We start from the raw sequence: 13,890 nt of genomic DNA on the forward strand, positions 1-13,890 counted from the left end.
GAAACTGATGTCAGCACATCATAGCATGACAGTGCTGAAAAACAAGGGCACAGTGGCAGTCCAAGTTACTTGATGGTACAAGATGAATCTAACATTGCCTGATACAACACTGGCTTTTCATACCCAGATGCATTTTACGAAAACAATAGAATAAAAGTGGCTTAAAGTCAGTAATTATTCAGTGCCGGTACTTACAATAATTTTCAGTTAACAGCATTTACAGTAATTTATGGATTGTTTAATATGCATCCATTCTGAGAAAAAGGTTTGATGTAGATCAAGAGCACCTTTTTCAAGGACAGTCTTAACCGCAAGTCTGTAGCCCAGCATGTCAGTTCTTGTTAATGTGGACTGACAGCATATTTCACTTTATTCTAACTACAGCAATGACCCAAGTAAATGCTTTAATCATTTCAAGGCTAACATAGAACAGCAACTCTGTGATCACTGAAGACTGAAACACTTTACTGCGCTGTGTGACTCCTCAGCCAGTCTGCTTTCAGGTAGAACTTGGTGCCGCAGAGAATCGGTTTGCAGCGAAAAAAACATATACATCTTAAAAAAGATGTTTGCTAGAGGTTAAGATTCCATTTTTAGAAGCAATGCAATTTAATTTTCAACAGCATTTTTAACTCCTAAGTCTCCATCTGATGGCAATTTACCTGCTATTTTCACAGATTATAATATCAACTAACAGGAGAACAAAGAACAATAGGAGAAAATGAAGACGTCTGTCTTTGCAATGCACTAAATCAGACTGCTTCATTTTAAATGTAGGAGATTTAAAATAGCTTTGGCAGTCATAATAATACAGAATTTGTTACTTTAGTCTACTGTTTCAGCCTAAATACTTTTAGGATATCTTATCTATCCATTGGAATATGCACCCTCTAGGGACCAGTAGGTTAGACATCTGGCGATTCCTTATACAGAAACAAATGTTATACAGAAACATATTGATACTGATTTATCAATATGAGTGCAGAGTCAATACGCATTGCAACCTGTTGGCTGTTCTATCAGTTATACAATAACTTTACAAAGCTTGCAATGAGAGCTGTACAAAGATGAATTCTGTATGGTGGTGAAACACACAAAAAAATCCTCATCTGACAAGGGGATGCACACAGTTTGTGTAATTCTCCTAATTATGCTACCATAATAAAAATAAACAAAGAAAAAAAGAAAAAACACATAATGAGAACATAATCCTCATCAGTAAACATGTCCACCAAAGAGAAAAGAAGATAAATTATTGTTCCAGCATTTCAAAGTAGTGGCTAAAATGGGAGAAATGATTTTTGTAAAGGGAAAACACTTTATATGTAATAAATCCAAACAGCAAAAGGAAAATCAAAGATATACTGTGCTGTACAGTATGTTTTACCATGCTTTTCTTCAGAAAAACCTAAAGTGAAGCATTATGGCCACAAACAGATCATAAACCATTGCATTTTAACTAACGATTGTGAGAAATTTAAAAGAAATGTATTTTTGTATTTAAATCCTTGTGAGTTAGATAAAGGGAAACAAACTGACAGAGCAAGGATACTTAAGAAATGAACTCTGGCACCTTTAAGATCCCTGCTTTTCACATTTGAGCCTGAGTGCAGCTTCATACCTTCTGTAAAGTGACCATATAGGGCCATAATTTCCTTTGACTTGGCAGTCAGAACCACCAGCTGCAGAGTGTACGCACAACTGAAGTCTGGATTCCAGCAGTGGCGTTAACTCAGAAAATCTGAAACTGAATAAAAAATTAAATGAATTTTGAATTCTATACACTTTTAATTCTGCACCGTGCCCTACATCTCGGGGTGAAAAGTGTAAACCTTCTTGCAAGTGTATGCTTTCATTCCTAATTGAGTGCTGCACTATCTAGTTTCTGAGAACTTCTTTCGAAATCTTAAGAATACATTTTTAAAAGATAAAGTTGAGGATTAAACCTGCCTCTCATAATGGCATAATTTCATAATTAGATATGCTAACCCAGCTTTATTTCCTGCTCTTTGCACTCTGAGCTGGGAACATATATCAAGTATGATTACTAATAATGTTACAATTACAACTCTTGTACACTAAAAATCAACCTGCCTTTATTACTGATGATTACCAAAGGTTTCTAAAGATAATAAGATGAGCTGGACACACACTTTCTCTACTCCAGAAAAATATACTGAGATTGTGCCGATATGGGCTTGTGCAAGCCGAAATGTTGAAAAGTTTGAATAAATTTCATTTTTTGGAGATAAAAGAGGATCTGCATCCAGCTCATTGTATTGTTTTTTATTCACTTGATAACACCTCCATTAATGTGGGTGGGAATTCTTCATTTCCCATTTATTGAGGTTTTCTCTCTGATTATGTTATGCACTATCCAGCCCTTTTAATTCAGACTGTTTACTGGATTCAACAAGACACTGATTTGCACATTGAAGTCCCTCTTATTCTTACTGTGACATGATCATCAGCACATCACTATATACGTTGCTCAGCAGTTGACCAATAATATTCCGGAAGGTGTGAAAAAAGGCTAAATTCTGTGAGACGTATGAGTTGGGCATCCACAAGGAAAAACATTTTTAGGATGCCAAAAAGACATCACCTCTTCAATAGTTATGAGTCTCTTAGAAAGACTATGGACCAATGCAATCAATTTTCTCTCTATAACTGACAACATCAATCACTAACACAATCAACCCCTGTGTTAAAAAAGGATAAACTAGGTCCCAGCCTACCCAGTAATTATTACCCAATCTCTGACTCTAGACCTAGGGAAAGAATTTAGGATGGGCCATTTTATTTTGGGTTCAGTTTGACATACAGAACTGAAGCAGCTCTTGTTAGGGTTACTAACGACTCTTTGGTTATTCATTCTTGTTGACTCTTTGTAGCTCATTCTTGTCTTGCTGCACCTCAGTACTGTCTTTAAAAGTTGATGGTACCATTCTGTTGCATAGATTTGCCATAGTTAAAAACTTATCTAACTGATGAACAGTTTGGTATTGTATCACTTCAACAAAGCTGGTCACACTGGGCTTCTTACAAGTCTTGACAACTGTCTTTCTAGTATCTAGAGCATGTTTCCATTCAGTCAGATTCTTCCTATGTATGGAATCAGTTTTCATTTCTATGCTGATGAGAACCAAATTTATGCTTGCAAGATACTTGACATTAATCAATGACTTTCTGTCTTGTCACACTGCTTAGACAATTGAAAAAAATGGATGAACAATGTTTTTTATATTTGAACTCTGACAACACTGAAGCTATGCTGATTGATTGACTTCAAAACTGTGTCAGCTTTCCTACTGACTGTTAATAGTGTTGGAATTTGAAAGCAGGAAGTTCACTTGGTGAGGAATTGTAGTGTCATCTTTGATTCTAGTCTTGCATTTGAAGTTTATGTTCCTTATATAGTGAAAGTGTAATTTTCATTTGTATAGCATTACTCATATCCATGCATGTCTCTCCCAATGTGAAAGACAATGTGTAGGTATGTCCTTTCCAAGCATGATTAACGCAAATTTTGGTGGTATACTGAAAATGCAATGTTTGGTGGTATACTGAAATATTCTCAACAACTTGCGATATGTTCTGAATACTGCTCAAATCTTAACTAAATCCAAAATACATGAGTATATCTCTTCTTTTTAAGTCTTTATTCTCTAATTATTTTTGGAATTCAGACTAAAATTAAAGATAGTTCTGGTCACCATTAAGTGCCTGAGTGTCTAGACTATACACCTACACCTCTTTTGTTCCCAACCCTGGGAGACCAAGTTATCTGTTCTGTTGTTCCAAGGCACTTTTAATCCCTGTCTAAAAATTTGCTTTAAAAAACAAAGTTTTAATTCAGTTACATTTATTGTATTAAATTATTAAATGTGTACTCGTGTCTTTCTAATGTTTTTGCTGTGGCGTAATAATTGATTATTCAAAGTACTATATTGTGTTTCCAAAGACAAAATATGCAATCAAGATTCAAGACACATATTTGTTATTCCTTTTAAAGGTAGTTCAAGCATATACATGTATGAAACCTGTATTTTCCATAAACAAAACCAAGGACAAAAACAGCAAATGGATTTGTGACAACACAAACATGTCTTTTTGCTCCTCTTTTCTTAAAATTAGTAAAATGTCTGATGGTAGCCAGTTGGTATAAAGACCTTGATTAATCACGTTCTTAGTTGAGAGTTTAGAGCACTAAGCACAGAGAAAGTAGGGCACTCCTGACAGATGCTGGGAAAATCACGAGGTCATCCCTAGCCTCCAAGTAACTAAGTCTATCACCCACAGGCACACTCTGATCCACTATTCCAGTGAAGAAATCCCAGCTGGCTTGACAAAGCTGGAGTACTTTGGCTTTAGAGGCAAGCATGTTCTGTCCCACTACAAGCTGACATGCTAGACTAAAGAATTAAAAGCTGTCTTCTAAAGTAGGCGCGAGAAAAGCTTTTAGGTCTCATGTGGCAGTATCTGTGAAGCAATGTAGAGGTCTGTTAGAGTTCTTCCCCCTTGTTTTCACCTTAGAAATAAAACACTCAGCACAGTGATCCCGGTCAAAGGTTATTCATTCACACACTGCACAGTGATGTTCAGGTTAGAGGTGATGCAAGCCCACCTTTCCACACTAAAGAGTGACCTGGTCAGTCAACATTTGACATTTATAACCTCTGGTAGCTGGTACCCCCTGACTGCTGAGACAATCAAGGGAATGCATGTGGTATTTGTCAGACTTGGAATTTGAACCAGTGATCTTTGCAGATGCAGCTTAATGCAAAAAACATCAAGATAGACACAGCCAGAACGCCTCACTAATTAACACAAACTGCTCTACAGAATGTCACAGAAAACAGAGATGCAACGGACAAGCAACGGGCAAGCAACGGACACAAGGCAGGATACACCCTGGATGGGGCGCTAGTCCACTGCAGGGCACACACAGACACAAAGAACACACGCACTCACACCAGGGCCAATTTTTCCAGAAGAACATTAACCTACCAGTGTGTTTTTCTAACTGTGGGAGGAAATCAAAGCACCAGAACAGAACCCACACAAACAGAGGGAGAATGTACAACCTCCATGCAGATAGCAGCCCAGCTCCAGGACTGACCCCAGGGTTAGAAAATGGGAGGATGGAAACATTTTTAATATCCGTGGTTCGCAGTTCTTGTTAATGCTATGAACAAGCTGGATCGGATCAAGGGTGATAGCATGCTTGTGTTTGGTGCAACAATCGTAGTGTGTGACCACCAGCACTACCTGGTTTCTTAAGGAGGTATCACAAGAGATACGGGTGCGTGGATGCCAGAATCTGCCCCTGGGCTTACAGCACAAATGCCGCAGCACTTCATTGAATAAAACAAACAACTGAACTTTCACAAAAAATGCCAAATGGGATTATCCCAAAACTGACATGGTGGTTACATGTCTGGCATAGATCAGGAGGTTCTGGTTTTGCCTGTGCTCATATTCAACAGCCCTTTAATCAGATGAAGGTTTAGCTGCAGTGCACACATTCATGCCCTGAAGTTACAATCCTAATGATGTGATGCAGATAAAGCACTCAGGTACAGTACATAAGCATCTATGTACAATACACAGCACATCGTACAAGGAACTTGTAAGATATCTTTTGGTGCTCACGTGCTCTAGGAGCAAGCAGTTGCCATGAGTTATGGGAATGCGAATATTAACTAGATCTGGTTGCTTTCACAATGTTTCACCATCTACACATTCTCCTAATTTTGCTTTCCCATATTTAAAAAAATCTAAAGTTAGCTTTATTGGGGCTCATCCATGCTGCATAATTAACTTTGACAGGTCTACCTGTGTATACTGGCCTTTATAAAAGGTAGCCACGAGTATATACTGTACACACTATACAGTATGTAAGTATGATGCATACTGTACATCATATTGCATGTCAACATCACATCTAGGACAGCTTTGTACCAGCACAATGAGATATCTTGTGAAATGTAAAGTTCTTTAGTAAAATGGTTATAATGGAAAATACCATAGCAAAATGTTATAATCCTGTATCATAGGTTACTCATTTAAATCTAGTTATTTACTTTTTAAATGGAACATACAAATCTTCATATTAACCGTTAAAACATGTTCCTGAATATAAGTCTCTGATATCTATATAATCTATATGTAACAAAACAACCTGACACAGAAGTCTGTATCCATTTTCTCAGGCTTAACTGAAAAACAAACACTTGAAAGGACTGGGTGAAGTAACAGGGTGATTTACCAGCGCCTCTTGCTTAGGTGAGAGCAGATTAAGTGGAGTTTGTGTAACAGATTTCACCTGGTCTGAAGCTTTCTGCTCATTCCTCTCATTGAAAAACCTCCCAGGAGTTCTCTGCGCAATGTCAGCATGATTAAATAAAAAAAGAGACTGATTTAGTTGGTCATCCCTGTATGCATCACGATAGTTTTAGTTCCATCATTTGTTTGGAGATTGAGTGACTAAGCATTTGCTCTGAGCAGTGGTTGTACATTTTCTTTAAAGGCCAAGCATGATGGAGATCAAAATATATTAACAAACAAACAAACAGCAACACACTAACATTTGTAGAGTTCATGCATTGAAGCAAGGTATTAATTCACAACTGGTTGTGTAATAACACAATCCGAACAACAGCAAAGGCTTAAACCTGGCCTCAGAAGCATTCACATTCATTGCAATCACAAGCTAATGTTCTCTTAAAAATATTAGCGCCAATTGTCAGCTTAGGCAGCCATGGTAATAAGATGCTGAAGACGCAAACTTGACAGATGTGCGAGTATCTGTCTCCCATGATTACAAACAGATGTGAAGGAAATTTTAAAAGAAAAACCTTGCATTTCAGATCACGGACTAGATTTTGAATACAGTTATTGTTCCATAATTCTTCTCTTCTGTATATCAGAAAATATATATATCCAGTTTGGAGCAGAGTATGTGTTTCGAACGCAGTGTCTGACAGGAAAGGAAGAGTAAATACAGCAGGATAAGGACCACAGACATCACTATGGAGTACACAGCCACAGACTATGACAGAACAAACTACCGTACAGCTTGAGCTTCACAGCTAAGATCCAGCATAAACAGTGTTTTACACCAATAAAAAGAAACGCTACTAAAAAAAAACTTCCAGCACTATTAAAACTTTTTCATAAGAGTAGCAGAATAGTTTATTATAAATAAAAAATCATAAGTCTTCCTAAATGTAGCTTGATTTAACAGATCATTTGCTGAAAAAAAACGTTTATATTTCCTTATGCTTTAACGTTAGAGTTTATGAAGATGGAATATGTCTTGAATTTTTAAAACACATTCATTTGAGAATTGTAATTAATAATGCTCCTAAAATGTCTCGGGAGTCGTGCCTTCTCAAAAACTATAATGATTTAGTCTTGCATAATATAAACATCTACTACGATGACAAGTTTTGAAAACTAAAAAGTTTTTAATTGCTATGATAAAGAAAACAATCTTGATTGGAAGCATTTATCTTTTTATAGAGTTTTGATTTAATAAGAACTTTTAGGGCCACTGAGCCATATAAAAATGGTATGTGTTGGCAAACTGTCCAACGGAGACTGATTTGCTCTGCTTTGATAAGCCTGTCAAAACAATGGTTTTCAAGCTAGACTGAAGTGGTGTAAGTCGGTTGCCACCTTTTTTGTGCTTCCACATGACAATGACTCATGTGGTTCTTAATTAATTAGAATGTGTCGAAAAAGCGAGAGTAATTAGTACAGCTTGACCTCAAATCTTAGAGAAGCAATCATTTTCATTTATTAATGAAGCCATAAGCTGTTCCCTTTTAGCAATACAAATGGTACTGAGCTTATGCTGCAAGTCTCCAATTTATTCATGAAAAGTTAAAGTCCCCATTGCTTTAGCTTAGGGTGAACAAAAGACAGATTAATATCTACAGGTACAACTAAAAAAATGGTCTTTATTCCAGTAATTTGAATAATTTAGTTAAAAGGAAAAAAAGGTATCAAATCCAGCTAATAATGGAAATTTGTATAGTAGTAGGTTATCACAGTGACAGTGTGTATCAATATCAGTGTCAGGGTGATTCTATAATATGAAATACTGCCTTATTTTCTTTGTATTAAGCCTAATAAAAATTAAACTATCTAAAAAAACTGCAAATCTGGTACTTAGTGAAGTCTTTTTGAGCAGCAGTGGTATCTTGGTTCTAAAACTGGTGAACCTCTATCAGACGCAGTGTGTTTCATTTGCAAGTGGAAAGAACAGTGATCAAATCTGGGCCTTTGCATTTTCCTTGCTGTGAGACTTCCAAAAAAAAGAAACATTCCTTGCTGCAAATTTCTGATTTGGTCCATCAATGCATTTTTGTAATTTACCTAGCATCGTACATCACGGAGGAAAACGAATGCATGTTTCATGTTGTTTAATTAAATTGTACTTGGTTTAATGAAAGTGAGACGACACATTCAATATTGAATATTTCTAAATAAAAAACAGGAACTATCACTTTGAGATAAGAGCTATCGGTTTCTAGCCGAAACTGAAAAACATGAGAAAAACAAAATGGAAACGTAAACTTTCCTGTAAAGAAAGGGAACTGATTCTGACATTTCACAGGGAATTTTTACTGGTGAGATTCAGAATTAATACATATTACAACAATTAGGACAGACAATAACTGGTGACATATTTAAAGACAGAGTTAAACACTTAACTCCAGACTGTGGGAAGAAGACAATTATAGATTCTGATCCATAATGATACATACAAAATAAATTTAACAAATCCAAAAAGGAAACGTTGTGGTCATCATATTATATACTGAGAGGCATTAAAAATGTATCGGGTGAGCACTGGAAACTATAGCATCAGTTGCATTTTGGTCCCTCCCAGTACATGAACCACAAAGAGTGACACTTTGTAAGAAATAGAATGCTTTGTCTTGTTTTATGCTTTGCAGTTGGATTTGACTTCGTCTAGGAATAAAAACTTTCTCTTGTTTGAATCTGAAAATAGGAAAACATGGATGTAAGACTTAGTGGATGAAACGGTGTCACTGCTTCAGGCTGAGAACACAAAAAAGTCTCGGTGTTGACTGTAAGCACGACTCCATACTGTGCAGTCGCACCTCATTTCAAAACAGAACGCTCATACTGTATGAAAAACATGGCGCCTCGGTGCGCTTTCTTCCTCAATTAGCATTAAGACTTAACTACAGCCGGGCAGCAGCTCGTTTTCACTCCTTACCTTTAATTTCTCGAAGCGGTCGCTGAGGGCGGCCACCTGATGATCGCGGTGACGTCCCACCAGCTTGCACAAGGCACAGATTAACTGTTCGTCCGTCACGCAGTACATGTTCACCTTTTCGTCCTCGTGCTCCAGACACATGAGCCCCCGCAGGTGCGAGTCCGGGATCGGCTCGATCAGGCGGTGGCCCGTGAAGGGCTTCTTGTTAGGGTGGGTGGCCTTGAGGCACTCGTCGCAGTACGAGACCTCGCAGGTGACGCAGGTCTTGACCGCGTCCTGGGGGGGGTCTTGGTCACAGAACTGGCACTGCACTTTTTCGCTGGACGAGGTCATGGTGTTGCCGTCGAAGGCCTTCTCGCGCCGGGTCTCGCTTGGGGAGTTGGGCCCGCTCACGGAAGCTTTCTGGAAACGGTCGATGATATTCTGAAGGGTGACGTTGCGTTTGAGTCCCTCTAGGCCCCTTTGGTTGAGGGTGATGACATAACGACAGGTCGGGCACTGGAAAGCACTGATAGACTCCACGGGCTCGTTAGACGTGCAATGGGAGACCAGGATGCGATGTGCGCAGCTGAAACAGAGGCTGTGAGCGCAAGGCAGCAGCAGCGGATCTTCGAAGAGCTCCAGACAGATAGGGCAGGTCAGCTCCGACTCCAGTGTTTCCATCTTCAGGCGAAACAAAGCGGTGTCGTCAGCGAAATCCAGGGAAGCTGATCAGCTATCTGGAAAGATGACACAAAATTCGATTAGACGAGAGAGACCGGGGGGGGGGGGGGTTGAGCCGTGGGGGGCTGTCAACTTTCCCAGAAAGGATTGAACAATTAATGTGTCGCACTTCTAATGATGAGACAGAGAATACAGAGTACAAAACACAAACTTTGGCTGAAATAAAAAAACAAGAAGATTCTACAATTTTAACAGGTTTGAACCTTTAAACTGTTAATTATTTTACTTCGCTGAAAGCCGGGAAAAGAAGATTCACCTCCTAAGAAGAGCAAAGAGATTGATGTGCATGTTTTCTGGAGGATCGTTTACAAAAGCTGGCATCTTAACCACAGAAAAATGTAAAATTCCTGTCCAGTCCTAAGATATTGGTTTCTCGATCATATGTCAGCTTCACTGCTGTTTTCATAGCCAAAAAAGGAAAAGTGACATAATCAGGCTCAACTAATCTTTGTGCTAAAAATGGATGATTAATTAGAAGAAATACATCTGTTGCCTAACAGAGATGGGTGTCAAAAACAACATCATTTGTTCTTTTTCCGACAAGAGTGGGACATACAATAATATCACGTGGTCTGTACCACATTTTTCAGCTCTTATCAGGATTCTATCAAAATTCTAGCAAGGCAAATACACACACAGGAACAAGCAGAAGTGAATTCCACAATGACAATTCAAGAGAAAAAAATGTGTCAGCTGCAGAAACATAAATCCAATTGAATAATATTATAAAATATGATCTGCTTGCATTTCTTTTAAATTGTATTGATTTCAATTCTGTTCTACTTGTATGACAACGTGTTCTATAAAACAGGCTTGCTGTCTGGAATTAAAAAAAAATCGCCCTGCCTGGTTCTCCCTATCTGCTCTGTTGTTAAAGATCTACCTCGGACAGACAGGTCAGTCAAGCAGAAGTGAAAGCTATGCCCAGCGCAGTGCTGTACCTCTTCACAGTACTGTACGCAGAGCCTTTGTTAATCGTAGCAGAAGACCGGCACAGACAGCCCAGCTGCACCCTCTCCGCACTCTTTAACTGTGTGAACTCCAGTCTCTCAGTACGTTTTACAGATCTCCACTCATTAAGGGTGAAGAAGGCAAAACCGCTTTAACAAGCGCAGCAGCGCAGGAGTCTTTGAAGTTCTGGAGATTCATTATGTGACCATGTGTTCCAGGCGCAGTGAAATGACTGGTGTTTATTCTTTCTGTCTATTGAAAACTTTGGAAGCATTCTGGAGTGCTGAGGTAAAACAATAAGTCAATCTGAGCAACAGCCATTACATTTACTTCTCTGTGTAACATTAGTGTATTGTTACTGTATGTTTAAGGTCTTTATAATAGTAGAGGATAACATCAGGTTCCCCCAGATAAAATTTTCAAGTGCAGTTTGTTAATTCAGAAGAAAAGCAGATGCTTTATTGCCATTTATTGACTAAATTAAGTCACTAAAAAGCTTTATAAGATTCTGTTTTATAACAATGTATACCTTTACTTTCTTTTAGAAGATAATGCAGTTTAGTAAATTGCTCAATTTGAGTACTTCGGTCAAAGTCTAGGGCGAAGTCAAGGGGAGATTTGAGGACTGAGCTTAACTGGGGAAATTCCCCTGGCTGAGGAAAACGATAGATGTTCAAACTGCAACCCTCCTTGCTTGAGAATCGAGCCAGGGAGCTGCTACAAGGTTGGAGATGGAGTGGAGGAAAGAATGCAAAACCAAAATGCGAATGAAGCCTGATATTTGCACATAGATGGAAAGAGGAGAGATGAAGCTTTGACCTCCTCCCACGTTTTTAAAATTATATTCATTAAAGTATGCATTTTAAACATCCACCCATTTTCTAGCCACTTTATCCAATACAGGGTCATGGGGGAGCCAGAGCCTATCCCAGCAATCAACAGGTGCAAGGTAGGGTACACCCTGGATGGGACGCCAATCCATTGCAGGGCACACACAGACACACACACACCAACCAGGGCCAATTTCACATGTATGTCTTTGGACTGTGGGAAGGAAACTGGAGCACCCACACAAACACAGGAAAGACATACAAACTCTGTGATAAACACCACCCCAGTTTCCAAAAGTGAACCCAGGGCCCTAGTGATATGAGGCAGCAATGCTAAGCACTGTGCCACTGTGCTGTTGAACATGTTCCTGGTAAATGATGCCTAATATCTGGAGCTGCTTTATAGCCACACTAAAATAAAAACATTTCTGATTTACATTTTGAATTATAGTTTGGATTTTAGTTTATTTCGATGAACATGAAATGTCTCTTTTCATGTGTTATATTCACTGTTGCCATTGGTTGTTCAAAAGTAAAGTTAATGATTTATCACTTTAAGTCAGTTTCACACTATTCGTAATCAACATCCACAAGAAAATACCCCGTCCTACTAAGTGCCAATAGAGTCCGCTAAATACTTTACTTCATACATTTATACAAGTAAAATAAAAGGGTTAAATTTCAAACATCTACAGCCCTAAGCCTAACTCTGAAAGACCCCATTTTAAAACATTACCACGTTAACCATTTTGTAATTATTTACTTTAATTCACCCACAAGAAGGAAGATTTCTAGTATTTCAGTTTTACTGCAACAAAAATCAGTGTTAGCATATGCAACTATTTAAAACATCTGCCACCGTCTTTTGAAATGGGAAACAAAAGATATTTCAAAAACACAAAAGCTAAAAATTCCAGATTAGCAGTTTTGCTCTTGAAGATAAGATCAGGGGTGACAGCGCCTGAGACTTTTTTACACAGCATGACCATTATTATTTGAATTTACAGTCGCAATGTTTAAAATGACGGGTGTACACTCAGCAGCTTGATTCTCCAGACTCTCACCCATCAGAAGAAGTTAAACATTTGCTATGAAGAGCTGCAGTTTACCTTTGTTGGGAGAAAAGGCACTAGTGCTGCAAAGCTTGTAATGTGCTGAGCAAGCCCATCAGAAAAACGAAAACTGACAAGAATGCAAACTCTTAGATAACACTAATGTCTGTGATGGGTCAGGTGGCTTTACACAGTAAGCACTGGATTATTAATGCTGCATACTGCAAAAGCTGGAGAACAATACATGTAATGTTGGAAACATTGTAATGCAGGGCTACATCCACTACTTTGAAAATTAATATCAAGGTTTCGTGCTTTGAATCTGTTCAAACCTGAATACTAACAGCAACAATAACAAGGCATAATCTCATCATATATTAATGCTGTTTAATTTATTTAGAATTTTTTCAAAACGATCAAATGAAAAGCTCCAGAAACAATGTAATTGTATTTTAGAAAGTAAACCTGAAATCTTTTATCTTACTTACATATTTAACCCAGGAGAAAATTGTTGGATAGCTAAAACTATCCAGACACAGTTATTACTGTATTTATTTTCTACAGCTGCTGTGCAGATGCTCTGTAATAGCATATTACCCGGTTTTTCATATTGCAGCTTCAATGTCCTAAATTTCTTGTCCAACAGAGAAATTCTTTGATCAGGTCTCCAGATTCTAAACTGTGATTGATATCTATTAATAATTGTAGAGCTGTTTAAAGAAATCAAAGACTGAGGGCTCAACTGAGAAATTAAAGACCTCTTGTCAGTTATGGTGATCTCAACCCATAGGTGATAATCTTTGGTAATACATGCTTCTATATATTTTCTGCCATGTTACATTTAGTTGTAAATGTGCTGTGGCAGTCATTTATATTAAAGCATGTGCACACTCTCCCACTGACCTACTTCCTTACAAACTCCTCTGACAGCCCTGATGTGGTTTTGAAAAGGCGCTAACTGACATGTGGAACAGCTACCTGCCTCTGTGAACAGTAGGTAAAAAATGAACACACACCGAAGAATATGCATAACCGTGTGGGTCTGCGAGGATATTCACATTTAAATAACTTATTTACC

The 13,890-nt window shown here is 38.2% G+C and overlaps 1 protein-coding gene across 7 annotated transcripts in view; it reads right to left on the bottom strand.

Annotated features, from left to right (window-relative positions):
* The window catches only part of mid1 (midline 1), a 159,237-nt gene that overhangs the window by 43,538 nt on the left and 101,809 nt on the right, over positions 1–13,890 (bottom strand). For 6 of the 7 annotated variants that reach the window (XM_088600102.1, XM_088600126.1, XM_088600134.1 and 3 more), the window contains exons 2-3: positions 9,257–9,975; positions 6,272–6,382 (exon numbers count right to left, since the gene is read on the bottom strand). In XM_088600102.1, the coding sequence (XP_088456228.1) occupies positions 6,272–6,382; positions 9,257–9,919 (774 nt within the window). In that variant the 5' untranslated portion in view covers positions 9,920–9,975. The remainder of the gene's footprint in view (positions 1–6,271; positions 6,383–9,256; positions 9,976–13,890) is intronic. The other variant, XM_088600141.1, reaches the window with a different exon arrangement.

The sequence above is a fragment of the Lepisosteus platostomus genome, chromosome 2, assembly GCF_059453375.1.
Source record: "Lepisosteus platostomus isolate fLepPlt1 chromosome 2, fLepPlt1.hap1, whole genome shotgun sequence".
Taxonomy (NCBI): Eukaryota; Metazoa; Chordata; class Actinopteri; order Semionotiformes; family Lepisosteidae; genus Lepisosteus; species Lepisosteus platostomus.